This window comes from Symphalangus syndactylus, chromosome 11, assembly GCF_028878055.3.
Source record: "Symphalangus syndactylus isolate Jambi chromosome 11, NHGRI_mSymSyn1-v2.1_pri, whole genome shotgun sequence".
In the NCBI taxonomy this organism is placed as follows: Eukaryota; Metazoa; Chordata; class Mammalia; order Primates; family Hylobatidae; genus Symphalangus; species Symphalangus syndactylus.
In genome coordinates, this window is record NC_072433.2 from 25,554,125 (window position 1) to 25,574,753 (window position 20,629).

The following is a 20,629-nucleotide window of genomic DNA, read 5'->3' on the forward strand; positions in this document are numbered from 1 at the left end:
CCTGCCAGGTTCAAATGATTCTCATGCCTCAGCCTCCCAAGTAGCTAGGATTACAGGCACCCACCACCACGCCCAGCTAATTTTTGTATTTTTAGTAGAGACAGGGTTTCACCATGTTGGCCAGGCTGGTCGCTAACTCCTCCTGACCTCAAGTGATCCACCCACCTCACCTCCCAGTGTTGGGATTACAGGCGTGAGCCACCATGCCAGCCCAACTCCTAGATTTGATAAATGAATCAGTAGCCTCAGGTTACAAAAGCAATGTACAAAAATCGGTAGCACTGCTACACACCGCCACCAACAACAACCAAGCTAAGAATCGAATCAAGAACTCAATAGCTACAACAAAAATACCTAGAAGTGTACTTACACAAGGAGGTGAAAGATCTTTACCAGAACCACAAAACACTGCTGAAAAAAATCATAGATGACACAAACAAATGGAAACACATCCCATGCTCACAGACTGGAAGACTCAGTATCATGAAAATGACCACACTACCCAAGGCAATCTACAGATTCAATGCAATTCCTATCAAAATACCAACATCATCTTTCACAGAATTAGAAAAAAAAAAAATCCTAAAATTCATATGGAACCAAAAAAAAGTCTGCATAGCCAAAGCAATCCTAAGCAAAAAAAAAAAACAAATCTGGAACCATCACATTACCTGACTTCAAATTATACATGGCTATAGTAACCAAAACAGCATAGTACTGGTATAAAAGTAGATATGTAGATTAATAGAACAGAGTAGACAACCTAGGAATAAAGCCAACTACTTACAACCAGCTGATCTTTGACAAAGCATATAAAAACATATATTGAAAAAAGGATACCCTATTAAATAAATGGTGCTGGGAAAACAGGACAGCCACACGTAGAAGAATGAAACTGGATCCCTATCTCTCATCACATATAAAAATCAACTCAAGATGGACTAAAGACTTAAAAGACCCGAAACCATAAAAATCCTAGAGGAAAACCTAGGAAAAACTTCTGGACATCACCCTAGGCAAAGAATTTATGATTAAGACCCCAAAAGCAAATGTAACAAAACCAAAAATAAATAAATGGGGCCTAATTAAACTAAAAAGATTCTGCACTGCAAAAGAAATAATCATTGCAATAAACAGACAACCCACAGAATGGGAGAAAATATTAGCAAACTATACATCCAATAAAGGACTAATACCCAGAATCTACAAGGAACTCAAATCAGCAAGAAAAAAAACAAATAATCCCATCAAAAAGTAGGCAAATGACATGAAAAGACATTTCTCAAAAGAAGAAATACAAATGGCCCACAAACGTATGAAAAAAATGCTCAGCATCATTAACCATCAGGTAAATGCAAATTAAAACCACGATGAGATACCACCTTCCTCCAGCCAGAATGGCCATTAAAAAGTCAAGAAAATAATAGAGGTTGGCATCGATGTGATGAAAAGGGAACACTTGTACACTGCTGGTGGGAATGTAAATTACAAATTAATACAACAATTATGGAAAACAGTATGGAGATTTCTCAAAAAACTAAAAGTAGATCTACCATTCAATCCGACAATCCCACTACCGGGTATCTATACAACGGAAAAGAAATCATTATATCAAAAAGACACCTGCACACATACATTATTCACAGCACAATTAACAACTGCAAAGATATGGAACCAACCTAAACGCCCATCAGCCACTGAGTAGATGAAGAAAATGTGGTATATCTACATCATGGAATGCTACTCAGCCATAAAAAGAATGAGATAATGTCTTTTGCAGCAACTTGGATGGTGCTGAAGGCCATTATTCAAAGTGAAGTAACTCAGGAATGGAAAACCAAATACCACTGGAAAGTCAGTATGTTTTCACATATAAGTGGGAGCAAAGCTATGGGTACACAAAGGCATAAAGAGTGGTATAATGGATATTGTAGACTCAGAAGAGGGTAGGATAGGAGGGGGTGAAGGATAGAAAACTACATATTGGGTACAATGTACACTGCTTGGGTGACCGGTGCACTGAAATCTCAGACTTCACCACTACACAATTCATCCATTTAACAAAAAACCACTTGTACCCCAAAAGCTACTGAAATAAAATATATAAATAATTCATTAATATACTATAGTCTCTGTCTTATGGGCTTCCAAACCAGTAATGTCCAAGATAACTTTCTGCAGTCACTAAAATACTCCTTTTTTTTTTTATTTCAATAGGCTTTTGGGTAAAATACTCTATATCCAAATTTTTAAAAAAAAAAATCCATGATCATTTTGTATTAATTTTATAAGATATAAGGTTTAGGTCAAGGCTTGTTATCTTGCCCATGGATATCCAGTTGCTCTGACATCATCTGTTGAAAAGAAAATATAGTCAGTATCCACATGTGGCTACTAAACCTTGGAATGTTGTCAATGCAACTGAATAACTGAATTTTTAATTTCAGTTTAATTTAAATTGAAATAGCCATGTGTAGCTAGTGGCTTCTGGATTCCACTTTTGGACAGTGCAGCTCTAAACCCTTCCCTCTACTTAATACTTTTCCCTCCTTAATATCTATCTTTTCCCTAGATGTCTGCTTATTAATTAGCTAGACACTATCTTCAAATAAGAAGTCCCATTTCTGGCCAGGCCCAGTAGCTCATGCCAGTAATCCCAACTGGGGCGGATCATCCGAGGCCAGGAGTTCCGAGACCAGCCAGACCAACATGGTGAAACCCTGTCTCTACTAAAAATACAAAAAAACTAGCCAGGCGTGGTGGCATGAGCCTTGTAGTCCCAACTACTTGGGAAGCTGAGGCATGAGAATTGCTTAAACCTGGGAGGCAGAGGTTGCAGTGAGCCAAGATTGCACCACTGTACTCCAGCCTGGGTGACAGAGTGAGACTCTCTCTCAAACAATAATAATAATAAAAATTTAAAAATAAAAATCCCTCTTCTTTCTTGTGGAAATAAAAAATAAGTACCTGATTCAACTCTATCAAATTTCAGGTCTCTATTTGCTCTCACAAAGATCTGAATTTCCTCCATTAAACGTTTATCATACTTTATTGGTACTATCTTATTTGCAAGTCTCAATGGACAATAAAGTTCATGGGAGTAGGCAACATGTCTGATTTCCCTCAGTGAATCCCCAGCTACATTAGCAAACTGCTTTGAATGTATTATTTGGTGACCATATTAATGAATCAGATGACTTCTTTTGAAGAAAAGAAAAAGTTGATTTGTCAGTTGGCTACAAGGTAGATGGTATTTTCCAACAGCACCACAGCTTGCATTCCTTCATCATTTCAAAAAATATGTATTTCAGAAATTTCTTAGCTCTTTTGAAACTGTCCTTTGCAGAATAACAGGAAGATCATTATAAGTGATGTTTAAGTACCCTTCTACTTTCCATTTTCACATATCACTAGCCGATTAATTCACAACTCCTTAAAATGTCAGTAACAAACCTAGCTTAATTCTAGGATGCCAATGTAGATATCTTATTCTGCTACATACTCTTCATCGGTGTTGAAGTGTTGGTCAAACTGTTCAAAGAAACCTAAGTAATAATACTAGCTAACTTTTACTAAGCATTTACAATGTGCAAGGTACCATGCCATGTTCCTCACAATGTTTCATTTACTCCTCACAACAGCTCTTAGGTAGATGATATTATTATGTATTATTCTCATTTTATAAAGAAAAAATCCCAAGGTAAAGTTCTCTTCATAATTAACCTCTATCGCATCACATACTAATTTCCAATATAGCACTTACTATATTCTAATGTTTTGTTTATTTACTCATTGTCTCTCTCAGTATAAAGTGAGAAAGGCCCTTGAGGACAGGAGTTTTGTCTGTCTTGTTCATCTCTGCATCCCTAGCACCTACAATATTGTCTATAACATAGTGAGCAATCAAAAAATATATATTGAATGAGTAAATGGATAGATAGGTGAATAAATTAAGCAATGAACGATTAAATAAAAGGTCTAGAAAGAAAGGTTAAGTTACTCGGTCAAGGATACAGTAAAATCCAGGATTCAACCGAAACAGTCTGGCTCTAGAGCCCGTATTAGTGACTTAGCCATGATTTATTCCTGTGTGGAGCATGCGGCATAGAAGGCAAGCTAACCACCAAAGATTTAAGTATAGAGTTCTATATTACACTACAGAATACAGAGTTTTGATGAGGAAAGGCTGCCCAGCCAGGGACTACTTTGCCCAGTACTTCTGCATGTAAGTAGGGCCATGTGACTATTTCTAGCCAAAAAATTGTAAGTGGTGATAACTGATAGTAATTTCCAGGTTAATGTAGTTAAGTATCTCGAGTGCTTTCCATACACCTTCTTCTTTCCCAGGGACAGTAGAAGCTGTGCATCAAAGAAGACATCAAAAGATGAACATATCTTGGATTCCTGAGTAACAATTTGAAAGAAAATGCAAAATAAACTTTTTAAAAAATTTTTTTGGTCTTAAACCACTGAGAATTGGGGATTATTAGTTACAGTAGTTAGGCTACCATGATTAATCCAAGGAAGGAGAGCTTGAACTATACTAATAGTAAACAAGCATTAAGATTTTCATCAGGGGCCAGGCACAGTGGCTTACACCTGTAATCCCAGCACTTTGGGAGGCTGAGGCAGTGCATCACTTGAGGTCAGGAGTTCGAGACTAGCCTGGCCAACATGATGAAACCTCATCTCTACTAAAAATACAAAAATTAACTGGGTGGGTGTGTTGGTGGGTGCCTGTAAGCCTAGCTACTTGGGAGGTTGAGGCAGGAGAATCACTTGATCCTGGGAGGCAGGGGTTGCAGTGAACTGAGATGTGGGCCACTGCACTCTAGCCTGGGCAACAGCATGAGACTCCGTCTCAAAGAAAAAAAAAATTTTTTTTAAAGTAAGAGAAAGAGTATCTGACTTTAAGTCAAAGACTAGGCTTTCTAAAAGAGTTTATTTGGAGAATTAAATGAGATAACGTGAAAGTATTTTAGAAAATGAAACATACGGCCGGGCGCGGTGGCTCACGCCTGTAATCCCAGCACTTTGGGAGGCCGAGGAGGGCGGATCACGAAGTCAGGAGATCGTGACCATCCTGGCTAACACGGTGAAACCCCGTCTCTACTAAAAAAATACAAAAAAATTAGTTGGGCGTGGTGGCAGGCGCCTGTAGTCCCAGCTACTCAGGAGGCTGAGGCCGGAGAATGGTGTGAACCCAGGAGGCAGAGCTTGCAGTAAGAGGAGATCTAGCCACTGCACTCCAGCCTGGGCGACTGAGCGACATTGTTTCAAAAAAAAGAAAATGAAATATACTAAGAAATTATGAGATAATTACAGTGTAAGAAGTAATATGGTAAAACAGAAAGAGAAACGACAGTCAAAAGACCTGGACTTAAGACCTCTCTGCCAACTACAACATACATAATCTCAGATCACCTGTAAAATGTACAGTCATGAGCTACATAACAGTGGTTCGGTAAATGACAGGCCGTATATAATGGTGGTCCCATGGGTAATAATGGAGCTGAAAAAGTCCTATTGTGCCTAGTGACATCTTGATGTTCCTGACCCTGTGAAGGCCTAAGCTAACATGTGTGTTTGTGTCAGCATTTTAAACAAAAAAGTTTTAAAAGTAAAAAAAAAAAACAAAAATAAAAAATTTGAACATAGAAAAAAGTTTATGGAATAAGGATATAAAGAAATAAAATATCTTTGTACAGCTGTACAACGTGTCTGTGTTTTAAGCTAAGTGTTACCACAAAGGACAAAAGATTTTTTTTAAATTCACAACTTATAAAGCGAAAAAGTTAATTATTAAAGAAAAAAATTTGGCTGAGCATGGTGGCTCATGCCTGTAATCCCAACACTTTGGGAGGCCGAGGTGGGCGGATCAGGAGGTCAGGAGATCGAGACCATCCTGGCTAACACGGTGAAACCCCGTCTCTACTAAAAATACAAAAAATTAGCCAGGCGTGGTGGCAGGCGCCTGTAGTTCTAGCTACTTGGGAGGCTGAGGCAGGAGAATGGCGTGAACCAGGGAGGCAGAGCTCGCAGTGAGCCGAGATCGCGCTACTGCACTCCAGCCTGGGTGACAGAGCGAGACTTTGTCTCAAAAAAAAAAAAAAATGTTTTATAAACATAGTACAGCCTAAGAGTACTGTGCTTAGAAAGTCTACAGTAGTGTACAGTTATGTCCTAGGCCTTCACATTCATTCACTATTCACTCACTGATTCACCCAGAGCAACTTCCAGTCCTACAAGCTCCATTATTGGTAAGTGCTCTATTCAGGTATACCATTTTTGTATTTTATATCATATTTTCTTAAGTAAATCTTTGTTGTTGTTGTTTTTTAAGAGACAAGCTCTCAACATGTTGCCCAGGCTAGATTCTAACTCCTGGGCTCAAGCAGTCCTCCTGCCTCACCCTCCTAAGTAGCTGGGACTGCAAGCATGGTGCCACTGTGACTGGTTATACCACATATTAGGGTATACCATCTAGGTTTGTATAACTACACTCTATGGTGTTCATACAATGAGGAAATTGCCCAGTGACGCATTTCTCAGAACATATCCCTGGTGTTAAGTGACATATGACTGTACTTGCTTTGCCCTTTCCAAAGAACTTTTACAAAGATTAAATGTAAACTCCGAGGCCAGGCGTGGTGGCTCACACCTATAATCCAGCCCTTTGAGAAGCCAAGGCAGGAGGATCACTTGAGCCTAGGAGTTCGAGACCAGCCTGCCCAATATGGCAAAACCTTATCTCTACAAAAAATACAAAAATTAGCCAGGCATGGTGGTGTGCCCCTGTAGTCCCAGACATGGGAGAAGTTGAGGTGGAGAGGATTGCTTGAGCCCAGGAAGCGTAGGTCGCAGCGAGCTGACATTGCACTACTGCACTCCAGCCTCGACAACAGAGTGAGACACTGTCTCATAAAAGAAAAAAGAAAAAAAAAAAGGTAAACTCTGGGAAAACATTTTGTAAACTACAAAACACTACAAAAAGTAAATTATTGCAATTAATAGCAGCATGGACCTACAAAATGCCATTGAAATTAGTAATTTAAATAGCATTTTGTCTTCAAGCACTTTTTAGACAAATGTTCACAGTAAAGTAAATTCTTTCAAACTATTTTTCTTTCTTTCTTTCTTTTTTGAGATGGAATGTTTCACTCTTGTTGCCCAGGCTGGAATGGCACGATCTCGGCTCACTGCAACCTCTGCCTCCCGAGTTCAAGTGATACTCTAGCCTCCGCCTCCTGAGTAGCTGGGATTACAGGCATGCGCCACTAGGCCCAGCTAATTTTTGTATTTTTAGTAGAGTGGGGTTTCACGGTGTTGCCCAGGCTGGTCTCAAACTCCTGACCTCGGGTGATCCACCTGCCTTGGCCTCCCAAAGTGCTGGGATTACAGGTGTGAGCCACTGCACCCAGCCTAAACTGTTTTTCTAAAACCCAAACATTATTTTAAAACATACAGATAATCCATATTAAATCATCTAAAAAAATTCAGAAAATTAAGACCTACAAAAGTCTCTTCCAATTCTAATAACTGAAAATGTGCATTTTCATCAGGTAATTCCAATAAAAGGTACTGGCTTTAATTAAACAGACAATTCTTCCATATTTAGATAAGAACTAAAAAGTAAAATAATCTGATTAAATATTCATTAAAGACTATTTTAAATTTATTAAAGATTAGTTTCCCAGTAACAAGTACACAATTCAGTTTCATTTGAGATTAAATTGCATTTATTTCTCACTTGTACACTCTGAAGGCACTATGAAGTCCCCCGCCACCAACACAAAGATATTGTGGATGTGTAAAACCCCCAAAAATGGTAACTTGGAGGGAGATTCTTAACAGTGTTACATAATTCTACACTTCCTAACCATAAATGATAAAAAAAGAGACTGTATCAGTCCAATTTAATAATAAAAGAACATTATCTCTATTTTACTTTAATATTAAGTTACCACATTACAGAAAACAAGCAAGTGGCAGACACTGGCTGCATGGTTCGTTTCTTGTATTCTTAAAATAGAAAACAAGTCTGCAAGAAAAGCAGTTGACAACACTCAACACCTATTCATGAATTCAAAAAACAAAAATAGAAACCTCCCAACAAATTAGAATAAAAGAATATCCTTAGTCTGATAAAAGGTATCCCCCACCCCCCCAAAAAAAACCCAAAACAAACCCTAGCAAATTACTTAATGGCACAATTATGAATCCTTTTTTGCCCTGAGTTTGGGAAAAAGACAAGGATGTCCTCCATTACCACCTCTAATCAATAGTGGCCGGGCGCGGTGGCTCAAGCCTGTAATCCCAGCACTTTGGGAGGCCGAGGCGGGCGGATCACAAGGACAGGAGATTGAGACCATCCTGGCTAACATGGTGAAACCCCATCTCTACTAAAAATACAAAAAATTAGCCGGGCGTGATGGCGGGCGCCTGTAGTCCCAGCTACGCGGGAGGCTGAGGCAGGAGAATGGCGTGAACCCGGGAGGCGGGGCTTGCAGTGAGCCGAGATCGTGCCACTGCACTCCAGCCTGGGCGACAGAGCAAGACTCCATCTCAAAACAATGTATTAGAGGTCCTAGTCAATACAACGAAGCAAGAAAAATGGGGAAAAAAGTATAAAAATTAAGAAGGAAGAAGTAAAACTGTTATTAGTCAAAGATGAAGCTCGCTGGGCACAGTGGCTCACGTCTGTAATTCCAGCACTTTGGGAGGCTGAGGTGGGAGGATCAATCACTTGAAGCCAAGAGTTTCAGACAGGAAAACAAGCAAGTGGCAGACACTGGGCCTGGGCAACATAGTGAGGCCCTGTCTATAAGAAAGATATAAAAAATTAGCCAAGGGTGGTGGTACATGCCTGTAGTCCCAGCTACTTGGGAGGCCAAGCTGGGAAGATCACTTGAGCCCATGAGTTTGAGGTTGCAATGGGTCGTGATTGCGCCACTATCACAAAAAGTCCAAAAGATGTGAACAAACACTTCACGAAAGATATCCAAATGTCCAATAAATATATAAGATGTTCAATATCATTGGTCATCAAGAAATCACAAATTAAAACCACAGCCAGATACCATTATATCTTTACAATAATAGTTAAAACTAAAAGACTAACAACCGTAACACTTGGTGACGACATGGAGGAACAAGAACTTTTACATATGGCTGATTGGGAGTATAAATTGGTACAGACACTTTGGAAAATCAGTAACTACACTCCCAGACATATACCCAAGTAAGTGAATGCTTTGTCCATCGAAAGTCATGTGTTTTTTTTGTTTGTTTGTTTGTTTGAAGACGGAGTCTTGCTCTGTCACCCAGGCTGGAGTGCAGTGGCGCGATCTCGGCTCACTGCACGCTCCACCTCCTGGGTTCACGCCATTCTCCTGCCTCAGCCTCCCGAGTAGCTGGGACTACAGGCGCCCACCACCACGCCCAGCTAATTTTTTTTTATATTTTTAGTAGAGACGGGGTTTCACCATGGTCTCGATCTCCTGACCTTGTGATCCACCCGCCTCGGCCTCCCATAGTGCTGGGATTACAGGTGTGAGCCACCGCGCCCGGCCATGTTTTTTGTTTTTTTTTTTTAAAAGGGCACAAAGCAGCTTTATTCATAATTGTCCAACACTAGACACAAATCAAATGTCCACGAAAAGACAACAGATAAAGAAACGCAAATTCACACACTAGAATAACACAAAGCAATGAAAAAAATAAACAACAAAAATTTGATGAATCCCACAATCATAATGTTGAATACATGATGTTAGATACAAAGCAGGACGCCCATTTATATAAAATGCAGAAATAAGAAAACTAATATATGATGATGAGAGTTGAGAAGCATGATTATCTTCGGTTGGGGGTATAAACTGGGAAGGGGTACAAGGGAGATCCATGAAGTGCTTAAAATATGCTATATGTTAACCTGTGTGGTATTCTTATGAGTATACTTTTGTGTTAAATATTCACTGTGTTGTACAACTTAAGGTTTGTATAACTTTATTGATATATTTGTTCCTCTTTTTAGTTGACATGTAATAATTATACATATTTGTAGAGTAAATATATATATAGTATATAATGTATAATAATCAAATCAGGTTGATTAAGATATCTATCACCTCAAACATTTATCATTTGTGTTAACATTCAAAATCCTTTCTAGCTTTGTGAACATACACAATAATTTTTTTTTTAGACAGAGTCTCACACTCTGTTGCCCAGGCTGGAGTGCAGTGGCACAATCTCAGCTCACTGCAACCTCCGCCCATGGGTTCATGAGATTCTCCTGCCTCAGCCTCCTGAGTAGCTGAGATTACAGGCATGTGCCACCATGCCCAGCTAATTTTTGTATTTTTAATAGAGACAAGGTTTCACCATGTTGGCCAGGCTGGTCTCAAACTCCTGACCTCAAGTGATCTACCTGCCTCAGCCTCCCAAAGTGCTGGGATTACAGGTGTGAGCCACTGTGCCCTGCCACAATAAATTTTTGTTAACTATATTCACCCTACAGTGCTACATAATACAAGTCTTATTCTTCCCCTCTAGCTGTAATTTTGTATCCATTGACCACCTTCTCCCCATCCTTACCTCCCACAATCCCTTCTCAGCCTCTAATAACCAAAATTCTATTTCTGTGAGCTCAAATTTTTTAGCCCCTTCATATAAGTGAGAACATGCAGTATTTATCTTTCTGTGCCTGACTTATTTCATTTAATATAATGTCCTCCAGGTTCATCCATGTTGCCACAAATGACAGGATTTCATTTTTTTTTATGCCTGAATAGTATTGTATTGTGCATATATGTCACATTTTCTTTATTCATTCATCAGCTGATGGACATTTAGGTTGATTCCACATCTTGGCTACTGTGATCTCTTCAATATACTGATTTCCTCTTCTGTGGATAAATTCCCAACAGTGGAATTGCTGGATCATATGGTAGTTCTATTTTTAATTTTTTTGAGTAACCTTTAGACTGTTTTCCATCATGGCTATACTAATTTACATTCCCACTAGCAGTGTAAAGGATCTTTTATTCTTTTATTCTTGAGGGTTTTTCCTTGACTTACTCTTCCTGATGGATGAAAGTATGTGTGAGTTAGCAGCTCTGCTATATACTACACCAGAATCTCTTCTATTACACATTCCTCATCCTACCCCACCCTCCATCCTCTATCACCACTCTTTGAAGTTTATAGATCAAAGTTTGTGTTCTTCTTTGCTTGTTTGGGTGTTACCCATAGATTTTTGGCTGTTTCTTCACATCCTACACACACATACATTTTGTTTATTTTGTTAATTATTGGGGGAAGATTGTGATACTACTTCATTTTACTCTCTATCTAAAAGTTATTTTTCTAATATTGTGAGAAAAGCAGTACACGAGAGCACGTCATTTAAAAGGGAAAGTGGAAGTGGTACCTGATTCTATACACTCCAACATATTTGCAGAGTTGTGCAATGTATGGAACACTATACCAGTATATGCCCACTTCTGAGACCACATTTTTTCCCATTAACACAGGTGGTTCTTCTCCAGCAATTGGGAAGAGTTGATAGATTTCTCCACTATTCTGAGGATTTTAAATTCTCAGAAAGAGAGAGAAAGGCATCTGTTATTCCAGACTGGTCTGAGCCTCACACATAAATATGGTATGCTAGGCCAGGTGCAGGGGCTCAGACCTGTAATCCCAGCACTTTGGAAGACTGAGGCAAGACGAATGCTTGACCCCAGGAGTTCAAGACCAAACTGTGTAATATAGCGAGACCCTGTTTCTACTTTAAAAAAAAAAAAAAGTACCTTGATTGTACTATCTGCTGGCTTGTTTCTTTTAAAATTTTGTTTTGTCTTTCAAAAGTTTTGTTGGCCAGGCACAGTGGCTCACGCCTCTAATCCCAGCACTCTGGGAGGCCGAGGTGGGTGGATCACTTCAGGTCAGTTCGAGACCAGACTGGACAACACAGGAAAACCCCATCTCTACTAAAATACAAAAAATTAGCCAGGCATGGTCGTGCATGCCTGTAATCCCAGCTACTCGGGAGGCTGAGGCAGGAGAATCACCTGAACCCGGAAGGCAGAGGCTGCAGTAAGCCAATATCGCACCACTGCACTCCAGCTGGTGTAACAGAGTGAGACTCCATCTCAAAAAACAAAAATAAAAACAAACAAAAAAAGTTGTTGTTGTATAAGAATGTATCAATAAATACTACCAAAAACATTCTACAGATTCAATGCAATCTCTGTCAAAATACCAAGGACATTCTTCACCGAAATAGAAAAAACAATCTTAAAATTTAAACTGAACCACCCAAGACCCCAAAGAGCCAAAGCTTAACTGAACAAAAAGAACAAAACTGGAGGCATTACACTACTTGACTTCAAAATATATTACAAAATGACAGTAACAAGAACAGCACAGTATTGATATAAAAACGGACACACAGACCCGTGTGACAGAATAGAGAGCACAGAAATAAATTCCTGTATTTACAGCTAACTCATTTTCGAGAAAGGTGCTAATAAGAACATACATCGGGGAAAGGATATCCTCTTCAATAAATATGCTGGGAACACTGGATATCCACAGGCAGAAGAATGAAATTAGAAACCCATCTTTCATCATATACAAAAAAAATCAACTCAAAATGGATTAAAGACTTAAATTTAAGATCCAAAACTATAAAACTACTAGAAGAAAACACAGGGGGAAGCTCCATAACATTGATCTAAGCAAAGATTTTATGAGTAATGCTACAAAATCACAGCCAACAAAAACAGAGAAATAGAACTCTATCAACTAAATAGCTTCTGTACAGCAAAGGAAATAACAGAATGAGGAGACCACCCATAGAATGGGAGAAAATATCTTTAAACTATTCATCCAACAAAGGACTAATACTAAGAATGTACAAGGTACTCAAACAACTCAACAGCCAAAGAACACCAAATAATCTAAAAAGTGGGCAAAGGATCTAAAATGACATTTCTCAAAAGGAGACATACAAATGGCAAACAGGTATGTGAAAAAATGCTCAACATCACTAATCATCAGGGAAATGCAAATGAAAACCACAATGAGATATAATATCACTCTGGTTAGCATGGCTATTTATCAAAATGCAAAAAAAGGAAAATTCTGGCTGGGATAAGGAGAAAAGGGAATACTGGCACATTGTTATGGGAATGTGAGTGAGTACAGCCATTACAGAAAACAGTATGGAGGTTACTCAAAAAATTAAAAACAGAACTACCATATGACCCAGCAATTCCACTACAGGGTATATATCCAAAAGAAGTGAAATCAGTAGGTTAAAAAGATATTTATGCTCCTATGTTTCTTTCAGCATTATTCATAATAGCCAAGATATAGAACCAAAATAAGTGTTCGTCAATGGATGAATGGATTTCTAAAATGTGGTATATATACACAACTGAATACTATCCCACCACAAGAAAAGAGAGAAATCAGCCAGGCCTGGCAGCTCACACCTATAATCCCAGTACTTTGGGAGGCCAAGGCAGGAGGATCACTTGAAGCCAGGAGTTTTGAGACCAGCACAGGCAACAAATCAAGACTGTCTCCACAAAAAAATTAAAAAATTAGCCAGATGCAGAGGCATGCACCTGCAGTTCCAGCTACTTGGGAGGCTGAGGCAAGAGAATGCCCTGAGCCTAGCAGTTGGAGGCTGCAGTTAGGTATGATCATGCCACTGAACTCCAGCCTAGGTGACAGAGCAAGAGCCTATCTCTTAAAAAAAAAAAAAAAAAAAAAAGGCCAGGGGGTGGGGGCAAGGTGGGAGGATCATTTGAGGACAAGGGTTCAAGAACAGCCTGGGCAACATAACAAGACCTAAGATAGGCCAACATTTGAATAATAATTAGAGTCGCTTAAGTGAACAACAAAATAAATGGAAAAAGAAATATGTACATTTTTCTGGCATGAGGCAAGAAAGAATCTCAGATTGAAAGGGAGCATCAAAAGTACTGGGAAAGACTGATAAAGAACTATTAACATTCAGACATACTCTGGTTAAGTCAACTATTTCAAGTATAATGAAATCATTCTTCAATCAGTAAGTTAGAAAACAGAAAGTCATTTACAAGAAGAAAATAAAAACTGCTGGTACCAGAAGTTGTAGTCTCCCCTTAAGGAGAGACTCAGCTGTTTTGTCTTTGTTTTTGAGAAGTGCCTTGCTCTGTCACCCAATCTGGAGTGCAGTGGTGTGATCATAGCTCACCGCAGCCTCAAATTCCTGGGCTCAAATGATCCTTCCACCTCAGCTTCTGAAAGAGCTGGGACTACAGGCGCATGCTACTTATTGTACTTGGCTATTTTTCAAATTTTTTGTAGAAACTGGGTTGGTCTCTGTTGCCCAGGCTGGAGTGCAGCGGCACAATCGTAGCTCACAGCAGCCTCAAACTCCCGGCTCCAGCAATCCTACTGCCTCAGCCTCTGGAGTAGCTGGGACTACAAGTGTGTGCCACAATGTCCAGCTAATTTTATTTATTTATTTGTTGCCCAGTCTCAAACTCCTGGCCTCCATCCTCTCACTTCAGCATCCCAGCCCACCATGTCACCTGGATTACAGGCATGAGCCACAGCACCAGTTCTGCTTTTGTTTTTTGTTTTTTTTTTTTTTTTGAGACGGAGTCTCGCTCTGTTGCCCAGGCTGGAGTGCAGTGGCGCGATCTCGGCTCACTGCAAGCTCCGCCTCCTGGGTTCACGCCATTCTCCTGCCTCAGCCTCTCCGAATAGCTGAGACTACAGGCGCCCGCCACCACGCCTGGCTAATTTTTTTTTTATTTTTAGTAGAGATGGGGTTTCACCATGGTCTCGATCTCCTGACCTCATGATCCGCCCACCTCGGCCTCCCAAAGTGCCGGGATTACAAGCGTGAGCCACCGCGTCCCGCCATGCTTTTGTTTTTTAAAGAGACATGTTGCCCAGGCTGGAGTGCAGTGACTATTTACAGCCACAATCATCATACACCACAGCCCTGAATTCCTGGCCTCAAGCGATCCTTAAGCCTCAGCCTCCCCAGTAGCTGGGACTACAAGCACACACCATTGTTCCTGGCTCAGTTTTTGTTTTTGTTTTTTTAATCTTTTAAAATTATTTTTTAAAATTATGTTTCTTAACATTGTTTTTTTCTTTTGACCACAGCACATGCATCGGTTTTTTCATTAAAGGAAAACTGTGGAAACAAATCATGTACCCTCCCAAAAGAGTTGTTCATTTATACACTTATAAATAATTTGTTTATTGCTGTGAAAACTAAAAGATATAGAAAACTAAGTAACAAATCTGCTTACTTTATCAAACTGAAATAAATTCATTTAACAACAAAATATGACTCTTATGAACAAAATGACAAAATTCTTATGTTTTGTTTTCCTGGCATTTCTTAATAATAAATCATTTTTAAAAAACCATCTAAAATGTAAAACTTTATAGGTAAAGAAGTATAAAACATGATCAGATAATAATCGTAAAGCATAGCTCATAAAAGAGATGATAGTTCGTAGATTTTATTTGTTGAAAATCACTTCAGTGTAATTAGTTTTTCCACTACAGTATTCAATAAATACCATTAAGATGGAAAAATATCTACACAGTCCTAAGAGATTATTATCTATAGCCATTTCTATACTTTAGTATATAAAGGCAACAAACACATTTTCAAACATGAAAGAACCCATGGAATATAGAATCCAAAGCCCTCCTTACATAAAAACAAAAAAAAACTTAACAATGAAATAAATAAAAAAGTAGTAGTAGTGAGCACTGAATCTAACTAGAAATAGAATTAAGGCTAAATAATTGGGGGAGAAGTTAGGGAGGATGTAAATTTGAAAGGAAAAATAGCATAAGCAAGAAAATTCAGGAGGTAAAGAGTAGAAAAGGGGAAGGAAGTTTAAGAGAGACAATTACCTTACTTTTCAGAGTAGAAGTCAATCCATGCCATCTAAATCTGAAACAATAACTTCATTTCTCAATAATGTACTTAATCTCTTTTTTTGACCTTAGAAAGATATTTTAGGAATTTTTTTTTTTTTTTGAGACAGGGTCTCATTCTGTTGCCCAGGCTGGAGTGCAGTGGCATGATCATGGCTCACTACAGCCTCAACCTCCCAGGTTCAATTGATCTTCCCATCTTAGCCTGTGGAATGGTTGGAACTATAGGCACACACCACCATGCCCAGTTAATTTTTGTATTTTTTTGTAGAGACTGGATCTCACTATATTGTCCAAGCTGGCTTCAAATTCCTGGGCTGAAGTGATCCACTTGCCTCAGCATCACAAAGTGCTGGGATTACAGGTGTAATCTCTTTCCTTAAAAAATTTTTTCCTTAAAAAAATCCATTCATTTTTCTAGCTATCCATTCAGTCTTCCACTAAATATATACACAGAGAGTTATCTGGAATGTTAATCAAATGTTAACACTTCTTATTTCTGAGAGGGTTAGATTTTGGGTAATTTGTTGCTTTATTCTTTCTATTTTTCTGATTAAATTTTACTTATTTATTTATTTTAGAGACAGAGTCTAGTTCTGTCACCCAGGCTGGAGTGCAGTGACATGATCTCGGCTCACTGCAACCTCCGCCTCCTGGGTTCAAGCAGTTCTCCTGCCTCAGCCTGCCTCGGAGCTGGGATTACAGGCGCCTGCCACCACGCCCTGCTAATTTTTGTATTTTTAGTAGAGACAGGGTTTCACTGTGTTGGCCAGGCTGGTCTCGAACTCCTAAGCTCGTGATCCACCTGCCTTGGCCTCCCCAAGTGCTGAGACTACAGGCGTGAGCCACCGTGCCCAGCCTGTATTAAATTTTAGATGAGCATATATTTTATTCATAAATATAATATGGCCATATTTTTTTGTCAGAAAAACGGCTATTTGGCCACTGTAATCTTTCCCCAGAGTCTCCCCAGAAGGAAAGTCAGTCCAGGAAAGAACACCTTTTAGCCTAGCAAATATAACTCAATGCAGAAGTGTAGTCACATCAACAAGTCCCCAAAACCAACAAAGGCTCTCTAGTTTTGAGTTTATGCTCTTTGTACTCTCTAGTACCTAACTGAATAGACTTGTCTAATCATCACTAGGTGTATGGTATCTGCAAAACAAGCCCCAAAAGTCTCATACCTTCACAACAGGATGTCCCCCAGTAGATGCTTTTACTGCCCCTCGGCTACCTTCAGTTTCATAATGGGCTCGATGATGAGTTTTAGGTTGCACTTCTATTTTCAGTTCACATTGTCCAAAATGAGCTGGTAAAGGCCAGTCTAGTGGAGGTAATGAAGATGTGCTACAAACAAAACACACAAAGATGCATGTCACCATGCTATTATTGCCAAGCAGTGATTCAAATGGCTTCTTTGCCAGCACCAACATTTCTTTCTTTGATCTTTGAAACAATGTATTACAAAATAAAACTTCATTTAGTAAGTTATAATTCTGGTTATGGTGAGTGCTTAATAAATAATTATTTCACCTTTAGAATAAAATCTATTTTATTTCCCAGAGGTGGTACATGCTTAAAGATAAATAAATTTTAGAAAATAAAAATAAAGGCCAGGTGCGGTGGCTCATGCCTGTAATTCCAGCACTTTGGGAGGCCAAGGCGGGCAGATTACCTGAGGTCAGGAGTTCGAGACCAGCCTTGCCAGCATGGTGAAACCCCATCTCTACTAAAATTAGCTGGGCATGGTGGCACTCGCCTGTAATCCCAGCTACTAGGGAGACTAAGGCAGGAGAATTGCTTGCGCCCAGGAGACAGAGGCTGCAATGAGCCAAGACTGCGCCACTGCACTCCAGCCTGGCCGAAAGAGCGAGACTCTGTCTCAAAAAAATAATAATAATAAAATAAAATAAAATTTAAAAATCTATCTTCATTTTTGTTTCCCATGTTTTTTTGAAAAAGACAAATTCTTATAATTTATAAAACTGTAAATTTTTCTCAACTATGTGTATGAACTTAACAAAAATAACCAAAAAATAATAATTTCGATTTTTTAAAACAAAGAGGCACATTTCTGTTTATGTGTATCTGTATCTCTCCACATATCCAAACATCTCTCTCTCTGTGTCACGATATCTATCTCCCTCCCTGGTACATATCTGTGGATGTCAACCTACCGAAGTTATCACTTCCTGCACTTCCTCCCTATTGCTCCTTTCCCTACTTCCTTCCTACTGCACCTTTCCGTCTCTCTGAAAAATTGCTTCCGTTCAGCAATATACTGCAATTTGAAGTAAAAATTTAATTTCGGTACATGCTTGGTTGGAAAACAGCCCGTCACTCCAGCATCTCTAAATGTTATTTTTTTACTTTATCAATAAGACAATTTAAATTGCTTAAAGGCCCAAAGGTTCATTTTGATATATTAACATTAAAACATGGATTATAAAAGAAAAACTTCATATGTCTACAGGTCAAGTACAATTTCTAAATTATTTCATTGTTTCCTTCCATGTCCTCAGCCTAGCTTTAAGTCCTACTCCTGTGAATTCGAGGATATTAATTTTTATTAGTTTGAAAAAATCCAACTTCAACTCTCAGTTACTTCTGTATGTTTTGCAGCCTTACGCAAACCACTAGAAAAATTAAGATAAATTTCAGAAGCAAAGAGATGGGTTCAAAGCTGTCTTCATTACCATAGTTCTATTTTTCTAAAGATCAGGATTGAGAAATAAAGATTCACACTAATGAAAAAAGCATTGGCCGGGCGCAGTGGCTCACGCCTGTAATCCCAGCACTTTGGGAGGCCAAGGTGGGCAGATCACCTGAGGTAAGGAGTTCAAGACCAGCCTGGCCAACATGGTGAAACCCCGTCTGTACTAAAAATACAAAAAAATTAGCCAGGCATGGTGGCAGGTGCCTGGAATCCCAGCTACTAGGGAGGCTGAGGCAGGAGAATCGCTTGAACCTGGAAGGCGGAGACGGCAGTAAGCTGAGATCGCACCACTGCACTCAAGCCTGGGCGACAGTGAGATTCCATCTCAAAAAAAAAAAAGAGAGAAGGCCAGGCGCGGTGGCTCATGCCTGTAATCCCAGCACTTTGGGAGGCTGAGGTGGGAGGATCACGAGGTCAGGAGATGGAGACCATCTTGGCTAACACGGTGAAACCCCGTCTCTACTAAAAATACAAAAATTAGCTGGGCGTGGTGGCAGGCGCCTGTAGTCCCAGCTACTCGGGAGGCTGAGGCAGGAGAATGGTGGGTGAACCCAGGAGGCGAAGCTTGCAGTGAACCGAGATCGTGCCACTGCACTCCAGCCTGGGCAACAGAGCAAGACTCCATCTCTTAAAAAAAAAATAAAAAATAAAAAATAAAAAGAAAAGAAAAGAAAAGAAAAACCCCTGGCTGGGCACAGTGGCTCCTGCCTGTAATCCTGGCACTTTGCAAACTGAGGCAGGAGGATCACTTGAGGCCAGGAGTGAGATCAGCCTGAGCAACAAAGCAAGACCCCGTCTCTACCAAAAAAAAAAAAAAAATTTTTTTTTAAATAATTGAGTGTGGTGGTATACGCCTATAGTCCTAGCCACTCAGGAGCCTGAGGTATAAGGATTGCTTCAGCTCGGGAGGTCGAACCTGCAGTGAGCTATGATTGCACCACTGCACTCCAGCCTGGGCAACAAGATGCTGTCTCAAAAAACAAAACAAAAATCCTAACAGGCACAACTCCATGTGGGAATGTAATACATAAAAGTTGTCTTTTCTAATCAATTATAGACTAGACTGATTCTGTTAATGTAATTAATAGGTTCTTTTTTTTTTTTTCTTTTGTGGGGGATGGTGCAGGCATGGTCTTGCTTTCACCCAGGCTGCAGTGCAGTGGCATGATCTCAGCTCACTGCAGCCTCCATCTCCCATCTCAGGCGATGCTCCCGCCTCAGCCTCCCTAGTACCTGGGACTATAGGTGTGTGCCACCACACCTGGCTAATTTTTGTATTTTTTGTAGAGACACGGTTTTGCCATGTCACTCAGGCTGGTCTTGAACTCCTGGGCTCAAGGGCCTCCCAAAGTGTTGGGATTACAGGCATGAGACACCACACCTGGCCCCCAAATAGTTTTCTTAGTAATTAAATTCATATTATAATCCAACTTTTACAATAAACTTTTTTTTTTTTTTTTTTTTTTTTGGTAGAAACAGGATGGAGTACAACGGCATAATCATGTTTCACTGCAGCCTTGAAGTTCTGGGCTCAAGCAACCCTTCCACCTCAGCCTCCCAAGCAGCTAGGACTACAGGCACACATCACTATGCCTGGTTAATTTATTTATTTTTTTTTGTAGAGACAGATCTTGCTATGCTGCCCAGGCTAGTCTCAAACTCCTGGGCTCAAGCAATCCTCCTGCCTCAGCCTCCCAAGTGCTGGGAATACAAAGCATAAGCCTCCAAACCCAGCCAGGATTTTTAAATGTAATTTATTATTATCAACAATTCATTAGCTATATACTTTTAAATAAATAGTTTTAAGATGCAAATGAAAATAAACATTAAGTTATTTGGTAGAACTTTTTTAAAAAATAGGAAGAGAAGAAATGGTCAAACCATTATATACTGATAATGTAGTTATATGCCACCAATGGCCCATAAACATGAAAAATGACCAGC

At 39.5% G+C, this 20,629-nt stretch overlaps 1 protein-coding gene across 8 annotated transcripts in view; it reads right to left on the reverse strand.

Moving 5' to 3' along the window:
• Positions 1-20,629, reverse strand: part of NFATC3 (nuclear factor of activated T cells 3) — a 150,152-nt gene that overhangs the window by 84,901 nt on the left and 44,622 nt on the right. For all 8 annotated transcript variants that reach the window (XM_055299221.2, XM_055299225.2, XM_055299219.2 and 5 more), the window contains exon 3: positions 17,154-17,316. In XM_055299221.2, coding sequence (XP_055155196.1) covers positions 17,154-17,316 — 163 coding nt within the window. The remainder of the gene's footprint in view (positions 1-17,153; positions 17,317-20,629) is intronic.